General features: G+C 41.0%; 2 protein-coding genes across 2 annotated transcripts in view; one reads left to right on the top strand and one right to left on the bottom strand.

The window, feature by feature from the left end:
• fam184b (family with sequence similarity 184 member B) overlaps positions 1-11,155 on the top strand; it is a 28,674-nt gene extending 17,519 nt beyond the window's left edge. Inside the window, exons 9-18 of the mRNA XM_073477269.1 lie at positions 1,344-1,494; positions 2,654-2,773; positions 2,965-3,097; positions 3,401-3,531; positions 4,192-4,307; positions 5,102-5,458; positions 5,551-5,665; positions 7,059-7,166; positions 9,953-10,350; positions 11,083-11,155. Of these exons, the coding sequence (XP_073333370.1) occupies positions 1,344-1,494; positions 2,654-2,773; positions 2,965-3,097; positions 3,401-3,531; positions 4,192-4,307; positions 5,102-5,458; positions 5,551-5,665; positions 7,059-7,166; positions 9,953-10,350; positions 11,083-11,155 (1,702 nt within the window). The remainder of the gene's footprint in view (positions 1-1,343; positions 1,495-2,653; positions 2,774-2,964; positions 3,098-3,400; positions 3,532-4,191; positions 4,308-5,101; positions 5,459-5,550; positions 5,666-7,058; positions 7,167-9,952; positions 10,351-11,082) is intronic.
• Positions 11,156-11,973: 818 nt separating this feature from the next.
• Positions 11,974-23,528, bottom strand: haspin (histone H3 associated protein kinase). The gene is made up of 16 exons (XM_073470485.1): positions 23,096-23,528; positions 22,030-22,167; positions 21,784-21,936; positions 21,236-21,376; positions 18,767-20,783; positions 17,655-17,799; positions 17,366-17,517; positions 16,913-17,101; positions 16,304-16,389; positions 16,067-16,129; positions 15,884-15,975; positions 15,594-15,673; positions 14,904-14,992; positions 13,384-13,526; positions 13,185-13,287; positions 11,974-12,369 (listed from the first exon to the last, which is right to left on the bottom strand). Exons 1-16 carry the CDS (start codon positions 23,254-23,256, stop codon positions 12,168-12,170), a joined length of 3,954 nt encoding a protein of 1,317 aa, XP_073326586.1. The 5' UTR covers positions 23,257-23,528; the 3' UTR covers positions 11,974-12,167.
• Between the last annotated feature and the right edge of the window lie 1,226 nt (positions 23,529-24,754).

The following is a 24,754-nucleotide window of genomic DNA, read 5'->3' as shown; positions in this document are numbered from 1 at the left end:
CAGCTTCTTTTCGTTATATACTGACTATGATTACTGTACAGTGAAAACAGCTGATTACTTTTCTGTAACCTTTGGTTGGCTGTCAGCCTGACCAGTGGCACTGGTTGCCTCTTGTCGGCGTCTTTTCAGCCGACTGAGCCTGTTGAATTGACGGCAGAGCCTCTCTGTGAGATAAATCACACTGATTGGCTGCTCAGCTAAGTGGATGAGTGCACGCTGACAACGCCAGTGCAATTAGCAACTTTTTAATCAGACATATTCCAGATTAGAAGTGGCCATATTAGCAAGAGTGATGTGAAAATGATGGGAAAATGCTGCTTTATCATAACGATAGATTGTATATCTGCACTTTCCCTTTTTGAATGACAAATACAGACTACCGCCACCCGGTGGTTTGGAGAGTTGTTACCTCTCACGCAGGTGCAGAACATACAAACCAGTTGGCTGTTGGCTGTAGTCTTTGTGGTGTGTTTAAGTGCAGCTTAAGTGAACGAGCCGTCAGGACTGCCGTAGGGTTGTGATGTCAGTCACTGCCATCAGCCACTTACCCCAGCACTGCTGTGGTTACAAAACCACCGGCACGGCTAAGGTAGAAACACAGCGAGCATATTTAATCTGAATGATTTCATAGCTTTGCTCTCTGTTTCTGTATTACTAGCTGCTTTTGAAAAATACAAGTGTGTTGTGGTCCTGGAGGAGTCAAAAGCAGCATCTATGCAATTTTAGTAGGTGGAGTCTCTGTTTCTGTGGATAGTTCATATTAAGTATATATTTTGTTTCACACAATATGCAAATTAACTGTAAATAATAATAATTAGTGAGAAAAAATATGTTAACATTTTGCCATGATGGTTGTTCTCCCAGTAGTTTACAGTCACTAGTCCTTGTATGTAAATAAATTGGTAGGATGAGGGTGAAAGTGTGTTTAATTACTCTACAATACCAGTTAAATGTTGAATTAGCTGGTATTTTTTAGTAAAATTAACCATGACATGACATTGTTGTAGTTAAATCGACAAACAATAGTGTGTTCTCCTATCATTAGCACCCCTCTGCATGATGTTATTTTCCAAACTAAGGCACACATTTACAAAACCTGTTAGCTGAAGGTCTACAGGTTTCTGCTTGAGAAATACAACCAGGGAATAGCTCATCTCTTCAAATGGTTGTTTCTAAAATAAAGTTATTAAGAGAAGTGAGAAATAATCAGGTTACTACTATATCTACTAAACCTAGAAACTTAAAACAATAGTCCTCTTAGGGGGCGTAGTGAGAGGAAATAAAAGGTAATTCTGCATGTAGGTTAACTCTGCCTCACTTCTTGTTCTGCCGCATGCCTCCAGGGCAGAGTGCGAGGATCGTCTCAGAGCGGAGTTCAGGATAGAGATGAACGCTGCTGTGGCTGAGAGCGAACAGAGATGGCAGAACAGAGAGCAGGAGCTGCAGACCCAGATCTCCGAGCTGCAGAGTGAACTGAGCAAGGAGACTTCACAGGTGAGTCACAGCGACCATCTGTGATCCTCTCTGTGTTTTCACCATAAATATCTGATTATCTGACTGACTTTAGTAAATTATTTATAAAATGGCTTCATACAGCTCATCTAGTGCAATCCAAGTCTGCAGAAGCCCAGAGTTCGCAAATTGAATTGAAAATAATGTTAGAAAATAGTGAAATACACCCCTCAAGAGCTCCATGATGACAGTCCAAAACCCAGATATATTCACATTTTTTATCATATTTGATGGACTTGCCGAGCTGTGTGGAGTTATTTCATGTTTGCTTTTGTTGTTTTCGTTAACGTTTTAAAACAAGTCCCTATACACTTCATTTGTTGTGAAGCTCCATTAATGTTTTGTGGACTTCAAAACCTTAGCCGACTTTCGATCAGCATGAGGTTGAGAAGATAATGACTTAGTGTTATTTTTTGTTCCTTAAATAAGTGAATTTTCTCTTGTTCCACTGGCTGATCACTTATTACAAGCAAAAAAATCACCTTGTATTTATTCTTTTAAATGTATTTTGGAGGTGACTTTTTTAACGGATTAACAAGATATTTGGCAATAAATCTCAATCTCAAACAGCCTTCAGCTGCCTTCTTAATCACATTTACTGTGTCACATTTCGATGGGGTTATCAGGTTATTCCTAGCTAAACTTGACTCATTGAGATCAGTTTACTAGTCATGATAATTACAATTGTGCCAAGACCTTTGTCGCTCTAAGTGAGCTTTGACAATTCTGCAAAAACATCACCGTGATGGTGTCACCTGGTCGTCTCAGCATTGCCTTGACTTTGACAGAAAGCCTGCGTTACAAACCGAGAGGTGGAGTTTTAAACATGTGGCAGGATCCAGCGTTTTAGAAGCTTGAGCCTCACCAGAGACTAAAAGTCTGGATATTTTGCCCTTAGTTGCATCCCAAAACAAGTGCAATACTAAATCACTGGAGTACTCTTTTAATTAGTTCCATAAGCCTGTTTTGAGAGCACAATGAAGCCTGCAGTGTTTTGTTCATTTATTTTAAGGAAGCTGTCTGAGTCTGCGAATTTTAAAACAAAAGCGAAATTTAATGCGGTGCTTGCTGCAAATTCATCAACTCAGGATTACTTTGACGGCATACGAAGCCTTTAAAATCCCTTTTTTTGCCAATGCAGGCGGAGAAAAAGAAGGCGGGCCCCGGAGACGACGGCCACGTCAACCCCGAAATTGAACGGCTGAGGAAAGAGGTCCAAGACACCAAGGAGATAAACAAGAAAATGAGGGAGCTGCTGCAGGTATTCTTAAAAATCAACTCGTTCGTCTCTGTGATGAATAATTAAACAGCTTTGATGATGGCGCTGCAGTGAAGTGTTCATGCTTTCATACTTGTAACATACAAACAGTTAAGTAGAGTGTATCTGCAGAGTGAAAACAGGCTTGTGCAGCTGTTGTTAAGGGACAAAACATGTGTTGTGATGTGTTGGAGGAGCCACAAACCCAGTCTTCAGCCGCGGACAGACACAGTCACACCATGGCTCTGCAGGCGTTAGAGAGACAGGCGAAGGAAGACGTGCTGTCTGAGAGGAACAGACTACAGACGATGCACCACCTGGAGCTAGGTATCACACACACACACACGCACATGCACACATGAACATACACACATTCGCCTAAACAGCACATGCAGACAGCAGCATGTCATGTATAACACATAGCTGCATGGACAAAGAGAGCACACACTCACTCTCACACATAGAGCGATATATACACATTGAGATTATAAATTCAACAGTGAAGTTGCTATTGCCATGGATACACTTCACCATGGCAACAGCAGAAGGGTACCTGTAACAGTGGGCCGAATTGATTTTGTTTTCCGTATGTGGTTTTCTCTGTGTGTGTGTGTGTGTGTGTGATATCAGATAAGCAGCGTGCAGAGTTGACCCAGCAGCACACAGAGTGGAGCAGACAGATGACCCAGAGACACATGCAGCAGATAGAAGACCTACAGGCTCAACTACAGGCACACACACAGATGATGGCTCTACAACAGGTAACACACACAAGCGCACGTATCGGTCTCACTGGGATAAGTGTGCTCAAGGAAACACACCCCTCAGTCTCTTTGTCTTTGTGTGTTGTGCGGTCTGTCTTTCACTTATATAATCCTCTCTGACACACACATAAACAAGCACATAGATATGTGCACACACACACACACTCTCTCTCTCTCTCTCTCTCTCTCTCTCACAGTCTTTTCATAACTGATCATTACCGTTCACATGAATAAAATCCTGTGTGGTTCTGGGATTCATCAACACACACACATAGAGACATTACCGTCTGTAGCCGCACCGTCTTTTTCAAGAACTGAAGTCTGAATCTTGTAATGAGTGCAGATGTTGATGATGTGTATCTACTGTCTAAGTCCCGCTCTGTCCGGTGCCCCATGGGATCTTACTATGGAGAAAATTTGTACAGTCGTCAAAGAGGAGAGACAATATTATATATAATATTTTGATCCCGTTTGAGTTGTGCCACAAATTTAAAAGATCATTTTACTTTTGATCTTCAGCCATTATCCCACTATGATTTTTTTTCTTATTAAAAATGATGCCGGGGTTATTGTGAATAATATAACATGGCACATCCTTATCTAATGTTTTCATGCCTGTGTGTGTGTGTGTGTGTGTGTGTGTGTGCGCGCGTGAAGGATCTGAAGCAGCAGAACCAGTATCAGGTGTTTGAGCGACAGCTGGATGAGAGTCGCTGTGCCATGATGGAGCTGCAGAGAGAAAATGCAGCGCTGAAGAAGCAGTTAAAGGATCGGTGAGGAAAGAAATGGACAAATGAAAAAAAACAAGTTCTTTTGTGCGGCTGTGGCTCAGGAGGCAGAGCGGTCGTCCACCAATCGGAGGATCGATGGTTCGATCTCTGGCCTCTGTGGTCTATGTGTCAAAGTGTCCTTGGTTAAAATACGGGTGGCGCCTTGTGTGGTAGCTTCTGCCTACAGTGTATGAATGTGTGGCTGATGGGTGAATGCTGACTTGTGTTGTAAAGCACTTTGAGTGGTCGGTAAGCCTAGAAAGGTGCTTTATAAAAATGGTCCATTTGCCCATTCATTTTAAAAATGAATGAGATCCTTCAGGGATGCAAATAATGATTAGCTTCATTATCAGTTAATCTGTCGATCATTTTTATTGATTTAATGTCTAAAAATAGTGCAAAATCATCACAGTGTCCCTAAGCTGAAGGTACACAATACTCAAACTGATTGTTTCATCCGATCAACAGTCCAAAACTAAATATATTTTGAATGACAAAGAAAAGCATTAAATCCTCCCATTTCAGAAGCCGAGGATTGATCAAAATTAATTAAAATATATAAAGATACAGATCTAGACTACAATGAGTTTGCAGGCTCACTGCAGTATTATTTTGCTTACATGCACACACACTACACAGAAAGAAGCATGCTCAATTAGCCATTTTCAGGATCCCTGACGTCCAGTAGATCAAATGCAAAAAGCAATAAGTGTTTACAATTTATCATTATTGTTTTATTGTATTTAACAAGCCACTTCCATTATTTCCTTCTTCTTGTATCTACTGTCTGGTCCCAGGTCAGTACAGAAGAACCCTGCACCTGAAGAGAAAGAAGAGGAGAGCATAGACTTGCAGAAGAAGAGAGACGCCCAGCTGGAGGAAGAAGCAAACCGTCTGAAGGAGGAAGTGGAGAAACTGAGGGTGGAGATGGAGAAGCTGGAGGAGTCGCAGAAACACTGGGAGGAGAGGAAGGAGGAGGACGTGAAAGAAGAGGAGGTGGACGAGGAGAAGAGGAAGGAGCGGGAGGAGGAGAAGAGGAGGGAGGAGGTGGAGGAGATCAAGAGGGAGCACAAGAGGGAGATGCAGAGTTTGGTGTCCGAGTACAGCAGCGCCCAGACGCACCTGCAGGCTCGCATCGTGGCCCTGGAGAACGAGTGAGTAGAGTAGTGATAGACTCAGAAATAGTTAAACACAGGACAGGTATGTGAGAAAAGTGTGTGTGTTTGTGTATATGATTTAACTGCAGGCTGCGTGAGCGGGAGGAGCGGTGCAGGAGGAGGGAGCCTCGGTGTGACGACCAGCAGCTGGGGAGACTTCAGGAGAGGCTGAGCGAGAGAGACCAGCTCATCAAACGATTAGTGGTGAGAGCGCGCGCACACACACACACACACACACGCACGCACACACACACTCTACAGACTCTAATAATCACACGATCCCCTTTAAAGGATAAGTCTGAAGATATTTAATATCGTTCTTATTGTCGATAAATCCCAAATAAAAGACCTTTGCTGACCCACGTTGTCCGGAAATATGAAAAAAGTTGTCTTTCCTTCTTAGCAAAAAGATGCAAAGCCAAAGAAATATTGTTTGATTTTACATGCAAGCTTTCAACTGAAAATAATATATTCAGATTTAACCACTTGGTAATCGGCAACATTTTGATTAGTCAATGTAATATAATTACTTTTTTCTCAATGTGTTTAAAATATTATTAATACCCTTTTTTTATTTAATTACATTTAACTAGTGATGTGTAACTAGTTACTCCCTTATACTGAGTCTGATCTAGTCTGTCATCAGTAATGCTGATATGTTCCTGCGATACGATGAATGTGGACCCCAACAATAGATGCACTGACACCTAATTTTGAGAGGATTTTGTCTGAAGGAATCCCCCTTCAAGAATTTCTTATTTTTAGGCTTAAAGATAGTCTTCACAGTCAATGAATGATCAAAGAAGGATCACTATAAGTTACAATCAATCAAAACATCCAACTTTTCCTCCTTGTTGTTCCAACTTCGAAAACATTATGCTCACATAAGCCCAACAGGCATTTAAGTTCATTCTAGACGAAGCAATCTCCACCAAGATCCACTTACTGTGCAGCTTTCAACCAAATCATGCAGGGAAACTTTCCACTAATCTTCTAATGCATGTGGATGCTAAAGGTGTCCAGGTTAGGATGCATAGGTGACTAAAATATCCCTGGTTTGATTCCCTACGCAATATTTTGTTGTTGAACTCCTCTCTCCCACATGCTTCTGTCTGAATGTCAACTGTTGCTATTCAGTGGAGGCAAAATGCCCCCAAAAAAACCAAAAAACAGTCTTGGCGCTTGTTCAGATATGGGCCCGAACAAGCGAGTAGGTGGACTTGGAGTTGAGATCAAACAAATATATTAAACCCTGCTAAAAATAAGGAAAAGCTGCTGAATAGATCCAACAGTAGTCAGCTGTCAGGGTGCAAAATGACCTGACAGGTGGAGATTCTCGGAGCCAAGTAAGAGACTGAAACATAAAGACTTTAACCACTCAAAACAGATCTTCATTAATCATCTGCGGTCACACATGCGTGGGAGAAAATAACGTTTTTTAAAGTGTCCCCCGCCGTAGTGCTGCGTCTGCCATCTGTGTGGCACGAGGCAGCTTAGCAAACAAGTACACCCTCCGGACACGACGCTCACACAACAGCCACAACACCAACTGTGAATAAGGCCAATGAAAGTCCTTCTTCATCCTCCTTCCCTCCAGGAAGAGAGGCATCAGCTGCAGCTCCACCCTCCTGTTTCCGGGGACAACAGCACCCTCAGGCTCCGTGACAGCAAGTCCCGCCCCGGGAGCGTCACGCCAACCATGAGGGTGAGTTTGTCTGCACTGCCGAGGCACGTAATGTATTCATCAGAAACGAGCCTCCTTCCAGCCAAAAGTGCTCACTGGGCTGAGGCCAACTTCTCAGCCGACAGATCACCAGTCTGTTGTAAAGACACGACCTCTCTGTGTCCATCACTCTGCTTTAAATTACATTTGGCCAGCAGAGATGCAGCCATGTGAGAAGGAATAAAAATGTGGCTCCTTCAAAACACAAAAGAGTTTAATGATGTTTGACTTTGGATATTGATCACTGCAGGTGGAAACAACAATTTTCTCAATGCGCTTGTCAAATATGTTTTGTTACTCTGACAAGAAAGAAAATGTCTAAAATTCACATTTAGGTGTTTATTCTAGTTCAGATTTCTTTCTGGAAATGTGTGCAGATACTTGCATATTTAATTAGATAGCCTTATTTGCATGTTTAAAGCAACAACAAGTCACTTCCTGGAGAAGGATAGTCGATTGCTGTCTCATCCTCAGGTCAAATGCCGATGCTCTGAGTTGGTGTTCGACTTGAGCTGCCAAGCCAAAGTGTTGGCAGCTCAACAGTCTGTCTCCAGGAAGTTACATTTTAAGGCTTGAAACACAAAATATCAGAAAACTTGTCATATAAAAAAAGAATTGTCTTAATGTAAGTAATGAACTGGGGAAGTTTCATGGTGATATAATTAATTTTTTGCCTAAAAAAGTATTGTATTTTTATCTTCACTTCAGTCGCACTGACAGTAAGACTACACCAAACGTTCCAGTTTTACTCCTGTCTGTATTATAACACTTTATTCCTTACAACAAGGCAAAAATAGTAGCAAAAAAACACTATTTTTTAAGGCTGCTAACAGTATTTTTTTTATTTTGATTTATGGAGTGACTCTCATTCTGTCAACAAAATCAAACAGTAATTTTGAACCTGGCTTCATCCAATGTTCAGATTCCTACCTTGCAGGAAGTTCAATCAATGAGAAATGAGATCAATGAGAAAGTGATGAAGTGATAACAATGTTACAGATTCACTTTGTTTATATAACTTTAAACCTGGAAGACAGCAGCACAACGTTATCACAGCCTTCAAGCTTCCCACGCTTAGCGTTGAGCTTAATAGCTCACATCTGGAGGTAATAAATGTTCAGGGGAGCATTTTCTAGTTTTGGTACTTCAGATTCCTTTAATGGAAATCAATTTAAATTAGTACATTTTTAATAAGATAATGCTTAATTTGCATATTTAAACGTGGGTTTCATGGTAATATTCTGACCCTATTCACCTGCAGTAAAGTCACTTGAAGTTTGTTGTGGTTTTTTTGTAAGCTGCAGATTTTATAGGAGCTTTAATGAGAAGGATTTTCATGTCAAAAACTAAAAGCATCTTTAATCATAATTTGAGGCTGCCGCTGGGCGAAGGATCCAGAGTGGATTAACTTGCCGGCGTTCATTTTCGCTGTCAGTCAGCTATGGATAAGTGATCACAGACCATCTGGGCTGCTGAATCTAAGCATAGTACTCAACCGATACTCCACCCAAAGTCTTTTTAATAACAAACATGCTCCTTCAAAGATGGTTGTCGAAAACTTTGTAATTGATGTTTTGACAGTTAATGGACGCTGTGGTCAGCTTGGATTCATGGCGGTGAGTTTTGAGAGTGGAATAAATCTATTTAAACATCACAAACCACTCCTGCAGTGTAACCTACCCCTCAGTTATGTTCACTATCTTCTGAACACTCAACTTTAGGTTGTGCATTTAAACACTTTTGGCACATAAAAAGGTTTTGAGCATACGGTCATTATGCTGCTGAGGGTTTTCAGATGTCTCTGTGAGCGTTTCGATGCTGCGTCTCTATAATGATATTGTAACTGTTATGAATTCAAGCTGACTGCAGCTGCTGTTCTCCATTTTACAGCACAGAGTGGGTGATTTTTGATACTCAACTTTAAAGTATTTTGGGCAGAGTATCACTTTAAATCTCCAGTCCATCCCTCACTGCCACTTGCTGCAGCTAAGGCCAAATATTCTCTTACAAGTAAAAGTCATGCATAAACGTACTACAAGGCACTTTGAACTGATGTCTCTATATGATGTACTTAAACAAACGAGACCACCAGCAAGAAGATTGGCAGTTTCTGTGTTGTTATTCTTTACGAAGTCACGGCACTGTAGGTTTCAGATGAAGTTGCTCAGACAAGAGTTAATGGTGCATTTGCTGGGGACTATTTTCAGTTGTGGATTTATACACATTTTGTGCCCCAGTTAGTATTCACAGTAGCAGAACAATGATTGTGGGATTGACTCAATATAAACTACAGTGCCCATTTTCATCACAATGAAGGAACTGCGGCTCATTAATGAATTTTTAACAGAATCCGGACAACAATGGAACTCTACTGTTCCACTCAGAGGATTAAGCGATATCAGGGTTTGAGTGCAGACAATACTTGTTTGTTTCTGTGTTTTTGTGGAATTAGAAGTGGAAGTGGAAGTAGAAAAATATCAACAATCTTATCTTTTGAATAAATGGAAGTGTAAGTGTTTTTTTTTAATTGTTTGGTAGCAGAACATTTGGAGCATATCTGCGAGCCTTAAGTGGAAAAATATCAGTAATTTCATAGTATGGACTTTAATTTATGTCGTGTTTAAAGGGGCAATTTGTATGATATGGCTAGAATTTTAGAGACATGGTACAAATTCTCATTTTGTAGACTAATAAGTAAAAAAAAATCAAAATGGACAAAACTCTTTTTTTGGAACAATAACCTAAACTCTGCTGATTTCTCCCAACAGAGGAAGCGTGTGGAGTCTCCTCCTCGTGTCACCAGCATCCCGAGCGCCGGTACTTACGACAGGAGCATCTTCCTACCCCAGTCCTCCTCATCGTCTTCCTCCTCCTCCTCTGTCCATCAGCACTCCTCCTCAACCCTGCCCCACCAGTCCACCTCCCACCCCCAGGTCTCCCCCCATTACTCCACCTCCTCTCTTCCACACAAGCACACCTCCCTCTCCCTCAGCCAACAGTCCTCCCCCTCCGTCCCTCGCTCCACCAGATCCCGGACCTCCTGCATCCCTCCGACCCCAGCGCCCACTGCCCCCCTCCCCGTCTGCCCCTCACCGCAGACGGGCATCCGCTACGTGTCGCCTTCCTGCCAGGAGCCACATGCACACCTGCAGGCCCAATCAATCAGGTATACTATATATGTATGGATTGCCCGATTATCTGATCCGATGTTCATATTCAATTTATCAGAATCTGTGTTTTTTTAATGCAGTTGCAGATAAAACAAATTCATTTAAATATTTGCTCCTTTGGCTGAAATGCAGCAATCTGCAAAGTAACTAGTAACTAAAGCTATCACATAAATGTAGTAGGGTGGAAGTATAAATATAGCTGAAAATGGAAATACTCAAGTACAAGTGCCTCAAAACAGTATTTAAGTACTGTACATGAGGAAATGTATCTAGTTACATTCCATCACTGATATTACTTGATTGTAATCATCTCTTTACTGTTGTAGCTGGTAAAGGTGGAGCGAATTTTATCTACTTCATATACTGCTGGGGAGCTTAACCTATAATAATATATTATTATTTTTTGGATTATATCTTGTATTGTTAATCCCCACAGTTTCTGAGTGCAACACCACTGTAGTTAATACAAATCCCAACAGGTCCCTCAAAATTGTAGTTGAGGACAGTTCTTGAGTAAAAGGACTTAGTTACCTTCCTACTACTGTTCTTGAAGCATTATGTTTTTATTTTGTGTATTATTTGATTATTTTTCTAATTAAAATGTAAATGTGTCTTAAAGACACCAGTCAGTATCTTCCTCTGAAGAAATGTCAATCTTTAGAAGTTGAATCTGAGTTATGAGAGATAGCCGTGTGTAAATAAATGCACGTGTCTCTTGTGTTTTGTAGGGGCCCATATCTGGAGCAGAGGGGGACAGAGGGGCTAAAACAGGAGTGGTTCACCAAATACTTCTCCTTCTGAGCACAAAAACACACATTAACACACACAAACACACACACACACACTTGCAGCAGCTGCAAGTACATTTCCTCATATACAGTTCATTGCTTCTTATACACATCCGTTTGCTTCCAACATACACACACAAACACACAAAACAGACATGACGACATCAACAGACATATGGGCTCATCACCAGCAAGGCCGTCTCAAACATTGCCTCAAAGCTCAACCAAAAAGTGCTTCTCAAACACATGCCTGACCTCTTCTCAGAACATAGGCCTGCCGGATCTTGTTTGTATAGTTTGGAATGTCTCCATATCTTTTTTTAAAGCAGTCTTCCTTTTTTTAAAAATGCAACAAATCTCATCACACGATTACCCCAGGCAACTGTACATTTCTTAAAATCAACGAACCAAGTGTCTCTTCGAGTATGGAATCATTCGACGTATTCAATCAAGATCCTCGTCAAAACGGACACACGCGACTCACCATACCAAAATGAAGCTTGTTTCAATGCAAAAATGTATGATAATCTTAATGAAGAAATTGAATAAAATATTTTGTTTTTGTATGTGCTTCTTTGTGTGCTGATGTATCAAACGGAAAAGAAAAATTACAGTTGGTCCCTTCTCAAGATGGACTACATGTCGGAGGTGGGTGAAATGCATAAAATCCTCAATGTTCAAAATCAGAAATTTATTAAGAATATTATTTTCTGCATAAATATTTAGGATGCATAAAAATGACCAGTGGACTTAATCAAATTTAAAAATAAGCAGCAAGAAGAGGCTTAATTAAACCTAACTCAACAATGTTAAGAGACAAATACAAATAAATCATTTTCAAATGGTCACTTTAATAACCTTTGTTAGTGACAGTTCTGTACATCAGGTAACTTTAGGAGCTTCATCTCTAATGGAAATCAATAACCGTCTCTTCATGTCAGAGGTCATCAGTGATGGCTGACACGCTGCATCTTCTTCATACTAACTAAACTGTCTGCGTGAGCATCCTCACACTTCATGTGGTACTACTGAAACATGGGGCAGTTTTGCAGCGCCTCGGTGGCAGAGCTGTACTGAAGGACGTTGCCATAGAAACGAGTGAGCTCCGCTCGTGTGTCCTTGGCACCCCTCCCTCCCGAGCCACGGTACTTCATAGAAAGCAGCTTGGAGCAGAGGTAGTGGAGCCACAGCACGTTGGTGTGGGGGTGGTACTCAGTCCAGTTGTTTCTGAGATGGACAAAGCGAGCAGTGGAAGATTAATGAATAAGTGACACAATACCTCTGAGATGTTGGTTTGAGAGTGTAAATGGTCAGGATTATACCCCATAGTTTAAAATTTTTGAGTATCCTCTTGTTATAAAAATTAAAATTAGAAGATTTAGAAGATCACTACCGCATTCATTTACTGCATGACCAATAAATATGAAGCTAAAGCCGAGAGGCAGTTAGCTTAGCTGAAGTCATTTTTCCAAAGAGGTTTCTGCTCAACACTTTTCCCTTCTTCATTTTATGCTGAAGATAGCAGCCATCAACAGAGGCATTCTCAGCTGATTGTCACAGCGATGCCGTGCCCTGTCACTTTTCAAGCAGTTGGGAAACAACACATGGGATCTTTACTCTGATCTTAAAAAGCTGCAGCCTTTATTTGCTACCTGTAACCTACACTGTACATTTACTGCCAAACTGACAACTTCCTTCAACCTTTTCTCTGCATGCATTCATGGTAATATAAACAAGATATGTATGGTAGGCTCTATCTTTTTAAGGATGTAAAAGAAGAATAACCTTGGTGTTTAGAATTTCTAATCAGCTGACTTTTTTCTAGACGACGTATTGATTTGTCAAAGTCAAATCAATAAGTAGTCTTATGGTGGCTCTGCTATCCTACACTTTCTATCTATTATAGGTTTATAATAGGAAAGAGCTTTTTTGATAGGTGACTGTTAAACTTCTCCACATGACGCCTGCATTGCACACAAACTCTGGTTACAGGGCACACTGGCTGTTTCTGAATTTGGCCACTGACACATAAATGCACTGACCCGTTCTCTTGTCTCATCAGCCTGTAGATATCAAACTGGTAATCCCCCTGGCCCATGAACAGCGCCTCATCCTTCGAGATATCACAGGACACCGTCAGATCATCTGGAGAGAACAAAACATGCTTCTCAGTTTATGATTCTAACAAAGTGAAACATTTGTGGGGAGGTAAAAAATGTAAAAAATATATTCATGTCTGACCGATTTCTAGTCTGGAAAGAGAGTAGTCAATGATGCGGACCAGCACCCCTTTGGTTTCCAGAGAGTGGGCCGCTCCGTTCAGGAGGAAGCTCCCCTTCTTTTGCTTGGTTGTTTTGACCAGCACATTGCCCCAGTGGAGGTCCCTGCAGTAAACAGCACAGCAGGTTAAGTTGCTGTTACAAGACACCAACAAATCATCCATCACACTGACAGTACTTACACACCAACTGCGTCACTCAGCCGCCTCACACCACCAGTCTGCATGCCACATTTCACACATGATGTGGCAGGTTAAGTTCCTCAGGCATCAAATTTAATGTGCGCAAGTAAACAGGGTGTCTACAGGTATCACACACTTAAATGTGATGCTTTTTATGATGCTTTCTGGTAATTTGAATTTAAAACCGGTTTTTGGAAGGCAAGTAGAAAGGTAAATGGTATACGTGTGCAGGTTTTATGTAGCAATGAAAGTGCAAGTATAAAGTAAATTCAGTATTCAGCTGAAGGTTTAAAGCAACATTATGTAACTTTTTTACCTTAAAATAACAGCTTCAAAATCATGTTGATGGTAGTGTCTTGAAATAGGGTGAATGGTGTCTCTGTCTCAGCCACTCCGCCCCCCATCACTTGTTTCTGCACTATGTATCTTCAGTGAGAGGGCAGGATCACAGCCTACATACATGTTTACTTCATGATGCAAGTTTTCAACACATAACATTGTTATGACATAATGCCTAAATGCTAAGCAGAGAAATGTGGACTTTCAAGCAGAGAGAACTCATCTCAACAAAAAAGAAATTAAAAATGGATAAATGTAATTAGGTATTATGTTTTTGATTTGTGGACCTCACACCTTCAAATTTAAGACCCTTTTAATTACTTTTAAGGCCTAATACTTATTCAATTGAATTTAAGACTTTATAAGGACCTGTAGGCACCCTGCTACAGGAAAAAGTATTTGTTCTGCTGCTAGGTCTAATATATCTGTTTATGCATTTGAGCTAAATTGAGCCAACACTAAAAAACAGTGTTATGGAAGCTGTTTGTATGTATTTATTCAACAAATATACAAAGGTGTGGTGACAATATCTCATGGCAGCTCTGTAGGTCTACTTAAAACATAGAAATCCTGTGGTGGCCATCACGAGCTTTGCCTTGATGGAAACTAGGACTCAAACTACAGTATTAGTCATTAATTGATTAGTTGACCAGGGAAATTATCCAGAAATGATTTTGACAAACCATTTATTCATTTTGGTCATTTCTACCGTAAAAACACCAAAATCATCTGATTCCACCTCCTTAAGCCTGAATATCTTGTTATCTTGTTTTATGTAAATTGAATATATTTACATTTTGGACTTTTTGTCGGACGAACAAGATAGTTTGTGGGACATTTCTTCTGTTTCCTGACATTTTTCAGACTATATCTTCATGGCGTCTGTGTGCTCAAGGCCTGATACACATCCATAATTAAATATGCAATCATTTGTGAGGGTGTGTGAGAGAGTTTACTCTACCTGTGTTCAAAGTGTAGCTCATGCTCAGCAACAGCCAAGGCAGCAGTAACCTGATGAAGGATGCTCTTCGCTACCCCCAAAGACGTCAGCTTGACAACACAAAAACAATCAATTTATAGGCTATTGATTAGAAAATATATATATCTATATTATTCATTTAATGAACTGCATTTGCAAATGCTCAGCTCTTTCTTCAGTCTTCTTTTAGCATTAATTCCAGCATAAATATTAAAGATCAAACTGGCATTTAAGTTGTAATGACTCAATTCAGGAGACTACTGTTTTTATGCATGTAGTCTCTTCATTTATTTATTGAGCATATTTTTACAGCTACTGTGCAAATATAATGAACGCCAGCTCCTGTAATAACAGTGTTTTACTTCTGTTCTGAGTAATTCAGACTCTGGCTACGGTAAAGAAACTGGCAAAAACTTCAACTTAAAGTCATAAAAGCTAAGGAGCAGACGCACTCGACGGCACTTTATTAAGAAGAATATCAGGCCATAGAAAAGAAAACTCGAAGTAGCACTTGAGGCTGTGAATTTATAACTCAAGTGTGTCTGAGTGTGCTGAGTTTGATGTTTTGAGCAGTCACTGACACGATTGATGAATACTCGACATCACTACAGAACACGCTATGGCGCAGAGGGGAGGTATCGAGCTGCCATCACTCTGATGTGGAGTGCTTACCGTTCCATTGCTGTTCTCTAGGTCTATGCCTCCAAACTCAAACTCCAGGATTATGAATAACTGATCCTTTTCAAAGAAATCTAGGAAAAGACACACAAAGAAATACCTAATGAAACAGACACATACATAGCCTAGTAGATGATAGATTTATGTCCCGTTAAAGGCAGACCATCTGGTAAAAAGACGAGATTATACAAAGAAAAGTTCAGTCATCCACTGCAACCTGAATTACATGCTGCGCTGCAATTCTCTCATATTTAATGTTAAAGTTAAACTTTTCTCTCACTGACCTGGTCTGTCATTCTCAGAGCCTTTCCGCTGGTCAAAGGCGTCCCAAGCGTTGAGGAAATCTGGAGGGTAGCCGCCTTGAACGCAGTGGAGGCTGCGAGGGAATAAGTCAAGTAAAAGTAATGCTCAAACTGCTGAACAGATGCCAGCAGACAAAAAAAAGAGCAACCAGAAAGAGCACTTACTCGTTGAGTCCAATAAAACCGCGAGTCTGATTCTGCTTCTTCTCCTTCAGGCTGCTCAGCTCCCTGACAAAAAAACTCATCATTAAGTGTCACTGAATTGAAACTATCAGACCTTATGAGCCAACGTAAGGTTGTCATGTCACTTCTTTAATGCATATATTTTACTTGAGGCAGGCTATGTCATAGTACCACAGTGAGGCAGTACTCTGATGTGCAGTGTTTGTTTGTACTACTTACTTTGAGATAATAATCTCATGGAGAATCTCTCCAAAGGTCTTCTGGTCCTCTCCATTTACCTCCTCACTGCCCTCTACTGGAATGATCTGTCAAGACAGGAATCCACTGAATCACTGCAGAATTTACACTGAAGATTTATGACAAATCATTCATACTGAGCAACTACATGGTTCATTGGAATCTGACATGCCTCATTTTAAATTTAACATAATATTGCTGAGTGTGGAGACTCACTCTTGAACAGTAAACAGAAAATGTGCTCAAATGTTTTCAAGTCAAGGTACATGCACTGGCTTTCGACTATTTCCCACAGCCTTCTTCAACAAATGACACCGTCACAGGATGTTGACTATAACTACTTGTTATCATGTAATTGAAATTCCCTACTAAGATCATGTAATGATACCTGAGCAAGTGTCAATCACTGAAAGAAGACCATAAAAAACACTCAAAACCTCCTGAAAAAGCTAGTGAGTGAACCATGATTCTGTCACAAAGTATTTTTGTCCAGCAGGGAAGTCACTCCCACTGAAAACAGTACACTTGAGATGAAATACAGTTTACATCACTTTGTTAAATCTTAGGAGAAACAATGCAAAACACACATACTTTCAGTGCAACAGTGTCTCCGGAGGCATTGGTGGTGGAGAAGACCTCGCCAAAGGTCCCCTCCCCAATCTTCACACACTGCTTCATGCGCTGAGGGAGAATACACTCCTCCCATGGCAGAGGGCACTGCTGGCCACACTCAGCATACACCTTCTCTGCGTCCGACAGATCTGCATCCTCACACTCGACCTGTAATTGTCCAGGAGATAAAATGTGAGGTAAACCGAACATTTTCTGATATAGAGCCATTGCAAAAACGCCACGTGGCGGCCATGGACGAGGTGACACATACACATTCAGGGGTGTAATAAAACAGTCACAGTCAAAATAAAGATGAAAAGGTAGTACAAACTTGAAAACCATTAATCTAGGACTTGATGGGAGCTTATCAAAAGACATGTGGCAGTGTGTGCACTCGTGTGATTCTTTCATGGCTGACTGTGTATACTGTACATGAGAACTGCTGCTCAGCAACTGTGACCGGAGGTGTTTTGGGAGCGGGGTCCGCAAGGTTGTGGCAAAGAGATCCTGGCTGACATCTGTTAACTCCACTCTTGCAGGAGAACCCGACACCCACGGACTTGAACCCCCCGGCGTGCGTAGCACTAAAGAAAACACAGACGGGGAACATTAAACAATAGAAGGGAAGATGTGGATCAAAGCATTAAAATAATGAAAAAATGTAAGTAGTTCTGAAGAATTGGGGGACAAAAGATAAATTAGTGTTGCCCATGTGTTTTACCCAGGCCTTTGCGATGAACAGAGAGGGCAGCTTTGAGTCGGCTCCAGGTGTGTGTGTTAGGAGTGAAGTCAGCCAAGAGAGATGACAGGTTGACTCGACTCACTCTCACCGGGGTGGAGAAATTCATGGTGGTTCCCAACAGCTCCTACACACAGGATGGATATCATAGTTCATCAAAAATGCCACAGCTGCAACTGCAGTCATTTAAAATCCTTCCTCACAATAAACACTGAATCACAGGTGACTGCAGTAGAAGCAAAAACACACACTTTAAAGAAAAGTGTTCGACATTCAAGTTGGTTTATAAACATATAAACAACATGAACTCGACTACATAGCAGGCTGGAAAAAAAAAAACCTTACAGGAAAGGCAGAACTTATTTAAATATCTTTACAGTTTAAGTATTCTAATTTCAAATTTTGCAATATTTTAATAGTATTATGTTTTTAAATGAACTTGGAGGGAGCTCGTACCACAGGTTGATAATATTGGCTCAATATACGATATATGATAAAACTTTCAGTTGCACAGAGTGGACAGACATCAAGATTGAAGGGCTCGAGGCTGCAATAAAAAAACAATTATCAGCATTTGTTGTGTGTGCTGTTGTTCAAAAAAATAAGTGTTTGCACCTTTTTCCTGTTCACAATCATTTACATAATGTGTTAAGAAATTAAATTAGAAGGCATTATTGGGTTCACCTAAATTATGTGCTGGTGCACCTAAATGAAAATGTAAGGCGCACCAGTGCAACCATTATTAAGTCTGTCTGGAGCCCTGGACTATCTCAAATAATAATTACTGGACAGATCAGGTAAGGCTGAAACATGTTCTTATGTCATGAAGCCTGAAGAAAGCCAAAAGAGGAAACATTCTCATTTCGTGATACATTTTTGAAAGGGATGCTAAATGTCCTCTTCAACCAGGAATATCTCAAAAATATCACCAAAAATATCAAAATATTTCAGAAATGTCATCATTAATAAAAAGTCTTCATGTTGCTTACTTTTTCTGACAATGGCTCATCAATAATCAAAGCTGCCAACAGACATTAAGTAAATAACCAAAATGTTTCAGTAGCACTGTGCGTTTGTGTGCATGTTGCTCTCACCCTTGGCTGTTTGTGTTTTGTAGAGATCAGCTCGTTGATGCTGCAGTCCACGGCCTTGTTGCTGCCCGTCAGCGCAGTCCTGCCCCTGAACGCGTGTGTGCTGGCGGCGTCTTTGTTTTTCCAGCGGCTCACGCTCAGACCGCTCACACACGCCTTCCTGGTGGTCCCGGGTCGGTCTGTGGACGTGCTCCTCCTTTTCTTTTCTTTAGGAGCCAGAGATGTCTTTATTCTTTTGTGGGGAACGTTGCAAGAATTCTTTACAGCTTCTTCTTTGTCTGAAGCAGTCTTTTCTTCAGAGCTAATTGAGCCTCTTTTTCTCATATTGAATTCTATGACAGATGTGTCTTTATAACGGTGATTAGTGTCACTGTCAGACTGGTGGGGCTTCTTAGTCTGGTCCTCACTGGCTGATACATCTGTAGATACTTTGCGTTTTCTGTCTCTGAGTTGCAGAATTTCTTTCAACTGGGATAAAGTTACTCTCTTTATCGCAACAATGACTTTGTCAGTTAGACATTTCTCCTTCAGCATTGTTGTGAGCAGCGCTGCCTTTTCCTCGGTTTCTGACTCATTAGACCGTGTCTGAGCTACTGGACTACTGTTGTTTATTGGCTGTCTCACAGACGCCGACGTTCTCTCAGCGATTTCTCCTGAATGTGTGAGATCTTCCGAGTTTTCAATGTCTTGTGTGCAGTCATTTTCAGACCTGTTTGCATCCGCTTCTTTCTGCTGTATGGACCATTTTAGTTTTTTGAGCTGGAGTTTGCATTTCTTAGTAAGGATTTCGTCCTTTAATGCTGCAGCCTCCTCGTCAGTAAATAACACTGGCAGGAAGCTGGTGGCTGGTAACTGCGTACCCATAACAAACTCAATGCTGCTGTCTGTGCTGTGAGTAGATTCAACATGCAGTACTGATGCTGACTGCTCTGTTGGTTCCTTTGAGGATGACAGTTCAGCTGAGTTTGTACAGTCAAAAGACGGTGAATTGTTGGTCATTCTTTGACTGGCAGTCACTAAACTTACATGTTCAGGAGACTCAGAGCTATTTGCCGACTCAAAACAACCACTGGTTTTATTGTTAGTCACAAATAGATTAAGACTAAATGACGGTTCTGAAGACTGCGAAAGGTCAACAGAAGGTGGATGTTCATTTGCTTGCCAGCTGTAGACAGAGCTTGAAAGTCCCAAACAGGATGAGTAAGTTGTTTGACTGCACAGCTGAGTCACAGTGAGGCTACACAATCTTTCCAGCTGCACAGTGCAGCGCTCGGTCAAACATTTCTCCTTCAGAGCCTCTATCAGCCACTCTAAACCTCCTGCCGCTGACACAAAATGACTGCTGCTATTACTGTCCTCTGTAGAGAGCAGATTTAGACTTGGTAATTCCCCAACATTTTTGGTTTGTATGTCTTCACTGTGGTTTTTGGCTTCCTCGCTGCTGCTCTTGGCTTCCATAAATAAATCACCAGAAGGTTCTTGCTCAGCAAGGCATGACTGTGATTTCTCCTCAGAATGAAGCCCAACGGGTGGTGCAGAAGTTGGCGGAGAGAAGGGCTGCCCTGGTGAATTCAGGTCCTCTTGGAACGTGCTCAAGACGCCAATACTGCTTACTGACATGGACGGAGGGGTAGCAGATTGATCATTGATAGACAAGGGTTTCAGGCGTGGTCGTTTGCTGAAAGGGCCTGCTGATGGTGTAGAGCAAAAAATGGGTTTTTTGGGGCAGAGTGCAAGGCTGCGATCTGCCGACTCATTGAGAGATATCTCTCGGAATGGGATGGTGGCAAAGCTGGCAGCACCTGCAGCATTCAATGAGTTCTCTGCACTTGACACCATAAATAGTGGGGGGACCCTCCTTCTCCTGGAAGGCTGAAGAATTTTACTGGAACCAAAGGCTCCAGAAGCAAAGTCATCAGAAGAGTCGAGTATACTGAATGTCGCTTTCGGGAGTTTGGGTTTGGCGGTAACAGCACGTCTGCGGCGGGTTACAAATCGTCCCGCAGAAGGAAGATGAACACTGAGAAAAAAGAACAAGAGGAGGAGGAAGACAGGTGATTACAGTAATTATTGAGGACATTTAGCAGGCATTCAGACTGAAAACAGCCCAACGTTAAAACAAGACACCTAACTGATGCCAAAAACTGCAGGACGTTTATCACAGGGGCAACGGTTTCATCTTTTGTCACAACGACTGCAAGGTAAACAGTAGAAATACTGTTCAGGTTAGAAAGTAATCCATCAGATGTTAAACTGGTCAAGGCAGCACCTTGCAGATAAAAGTTGAGCCAATAACTTTTTTTGCTAGACAACCGTGTGTTTTCACCGCCTGCTGTGCCACCAGACTGGCTCTTTCCAAATGAATGAGAGGGCTTTGTTTTTTTAAATGCAGAGCCAAAGTCGGTCTTAGGTAGGAGACACTCGTCAGCTCATTAATAAGGGGAGCTACAAACTCACTGGCTGAATACTTACTTTGAGTCTGTCTTCATTTTAACCGAGCTTTTGTGACATTTTGCAGTGGACTTGGAGTCTCCTTCACTCTCGCTGGTCCTTGGAACCTGCTCACCTCTCTGCCTCATTAAGGTTCCTGGCACAGACACAACCCGGCTCTTCCTGTTGAAGCAAAAAGACAACAATCATTTCAGAAATACATTGATATAAAACGTACTTCTGAAAATGTGTTATACCAGGCAAACACTTAAGTGCCATTAGTTCAAAGCTCAGCTATGAAAATCTGGTCTGAAATAGAATCCAATTAACAACAGATAATGACAGGATAAACGAGATATAATTGTTTCACGATATATATTATCATGCTATTATTGTTGTACAACACAACATTGTCTAAATAATTGAAAACTAAATGTTTTAAAGGCTGTGTTTTGCTTTCAAAAATCTCTGTTAAGGCCAATGATGCCAAATCAGACCCTTTTGTGGTAATAAAACCCAGAACCACAAAACTATGTACCTGCTTTGTGCTTTCATAACGTGTTCTGCTCATGCTCATTTGGTGAACACACCTTGTTGTCTTGCTCCGCTGAGCAGGCTGAGGACGAGGAGGAGAGGGCCTGCTGACATTCTCGTCATCACTGCTGATATCTGTCATAGGTAACGTGGCTTTTCTCTTAGCAGGACGGGCTGCTTTACCACTGGACCCACCAGTCTTCTTCTCTCTAATAATAAAGAAATGGTTAAATCCATTAAAATGCATATTAATAAAATAATAGCATCACTTAAAATTAGCAGCTGCATGTTTGTTCACAGACCTTTTTGTCTTGCTCTGCAGAGCAGGCTGAGGACAGGGAGGAGAGGGGATATTGTCCTCATCAATGGTCCACTCACTCAGGGCCTTTCTCTTTGCAGGATGCGCCGCTCTGTGACAAGCAACACTTCTCTTCCTTCCTCTGCAACATGAAAAACAGATGAAAACACCAGGAGCAGATACTGATAATTGCATTGATTTTTGACAGCTATCAAATCTAGATAACGATATATCAGCCGACTTGTCAATGCTGGTGGGCAACCTTTGTTAAAGCTGCTGTTTCTAAATGACCACAAACAGATCCATGACATTTCTGTTCTGCAGTTGTGTGTGGCTTATCAGCTGACATACAGTGCTAGTTTGGCTGTTATCAGTAATAGGCAAAAATCAGATCATACCATCAGTCTTGCTTATGTATCAGTCAGCAATGAACTTTAGCCAAAATCTTTCTGAATGAAGAGGTATCTAGTGAGCAAGTTCTGACATCCCTGCATGGAAAATGTTATGCAATTATTAGTTCCCTTTTTATGACATTTTTTTTTTATTGACATACTTTCCCTGCTTTTGTAAACGCAAAATGTTACAATCAACTTTGATCTACTATATGCTTTTGCTATATAATGCCATGTACAGTTAAAGGGGCACTATGTAGTTCTTGGAGAATAAATTCAAACTCAGATTTTTCTTATTTACAATATTAATGACGTAATAATAAAAATCTATTTATCTTTTCCATGACTGAATAAACAAGCTGTTCTCAGAGGAAAATAAGGTCCCCAGAACACTGTTTGAAGCTAGAAAGGTGGCAGGGTCCGCCAAGGGTTGTTTATTCATACAAAACAAAGAATTTGGTTTGTTTAGGCATAAAAAAGCAGTCAATGAAGATCTTTCTCATCTGATTAAAAAATACTACATAGTGCACCTTTAAAACTTAGCTTAAGTAACTGTAAAGCCTAAGGAAAGGAAAACCATCGCAATATAACATTAAAGACAGAAGACGGTGACAGAGAGAAGAATGACAACCATAATCATGAGACTTCTCTCTCCTGTCGACCTGAACACATCCTTACCTCGGCCTCGCAGGTTTCGATGGTTCAAACACAGAGATGTCACCGTCCGTTGAAGTTGTGCTGTCGAAGACCTGCTTGCGGTTTTCAGGAGAGATCCAGGCGGAAACCTTTCGACCCTGCTTACCGTATGTCTTCATATATAACGACTTAAATGGCTTCATGTTTGACAACACAGCTGCAACGAGCCACACTAAGCTAACGTCAACGAGCGGAGGGGCGCTGAACCCAGATGAGGACACCGTTTGCTAACCGTTAACAACAAAGAAGGAAATTAACTATATCAGCGCCTTTATAACTTATTAACAACGATCACTTAAACACGTCGAGGCTCCATTTAAATAGCTGTTTCAACCAATGTCCATAATTGCCAGTTTTGTCTTTTATCTTTTATGCTTCTCGTTCAATCCGACATGACTCGAGCCGCTGTCCCCGCTTCTTGTTCAAACTGATGCACACCGATGATTGGTCCGCAGCCGGTGATGATGTCAGCACAGCGCCACCTGGCGGATCGGAGTAGTTACAGCATTTCACTTGTATTCATTATTGTCACATCATGCTTGATTATAGTTATAATGCCTAAATGGGCTACAGTTTTATTTTCAAGTACAGTGTTTCAAACCTATATTCAATGTGCAGTGTTGTATAAAGTACCCACAAGTCATACTTGAGTTAAAGTAAGGATATCTTGTTAAATCATTACTTATAGAGGATATAGAGGAAGAGGAAAGTCACACATACGAATAGTACTTCAGTAAAGTGATTTTCTGGCAGTAAATTTGCAGCATGTTATCTGCAAGGCAAGTTTATTTGTATAGCACAGTTCAGACACGAGGCAACTCAAAGTGCTTTAAAGGGGCATAAAATTACCTTAAAAGACATTAAACATTGCATTTAAAATACATTAAAAACAAGTAGGAAGACATCAAGAAATGTGACATTCAAACAAGTTAGAAAATAGGGAAATAAATTGCTTCAATGAAAGGCAGTAGCAAACAGAAAGGTCTTCAGCCTAGACTTATGAAAAGTGAGAGTTGGAGCGGACCTGCAGTTTTCTGGGAGTTTGTTCCAGATATGTGGCGCACAATAACTGAACGCTGCTTCTCCATGTTTAGTTTCAACTTTAGGGACTGAAAGTAGACCTGTACCTGACAACCTCAGAGGTCTGGATGGTTCATAACGTAGCAGCAGATCAGAAATGTATTTTGGCCCGAAACCATTCAGTGCTTTATAAACCAACAGCAGGTTTTTGAAATCTATTCTTGGACTGACAGGAAGCCAGTCTAAAGATCTAAGAACTGGAGTGATGTGATCTACTTTTTTGGTTCTTGTTGGGACTCGAGCAGCAGCGTTCTGAATCAGCTGCAGCTGCCTGATGAATTTTTTAGATAGTCCTGTAAAGACACCGTTACAGTAGTCGAGTCTGCTGAAGATAAATGAATGGCCTTTTTTCCAAATCCTGCTGAGACATAAGTCCTTTAAGCCTTGATGTATTCTTAAGGTGATAGTAGGCTGTCTTTGTAATTGTCTTAGTGGGGCTGCTGAAATTAGGGTCTGAGTCCATGATTACACCAAGATTTCTGGCTCGGTTTGTATTTTTCAACATAAGAAACTTTTAGTCATTCTTCCTTGGCTACAAAAAAAAATAATTATTTCCATCAT

This window comes from Pagrus major, chromosome 1, assembly GCF_040436345.1.
Source record: "Pagrus major chromosome 1, Pma_NU_1.0".
Lineage (NCBI taxonomy): Eukaryota > Metazoa > Chordata > Actinopteri > Spariformes > Sparidae > Pagrus > Pagrus major.
The sequence above is the reverse complement of the archived record's forward strand: the minus strand, read 5'-3'. Positions and strand labels throughout refer to the sequence as shown.

What these genes read in the sequence shown, in the direction of transcription:
- haspin (XM_073470485.1), bottom strand. Translation starts at nt 23,256, where the DNA reads ATGAAGCCATTTAAGTCGTTATATATGAAGACATACGGTAAGCAGGGT. An exon ending in TGTTCATCGCAAAGGCCTGG is followed by an intron (nt 17,518 to 17,654) that starts GTAAAACACATG and finishes TGTTTTCTTTAG; the next exon opens with TGCTACGCACGCCGGGGGGT. An exon ending in GAGACACTGTTGCACTGAAA is followed by an intron (nt 16,390 to 16,912) that starts GTATGTGTGTTT and finishes CTGTCTTGACAG; the next exon opens with ATCATTCCAGTAGAGGGCAG.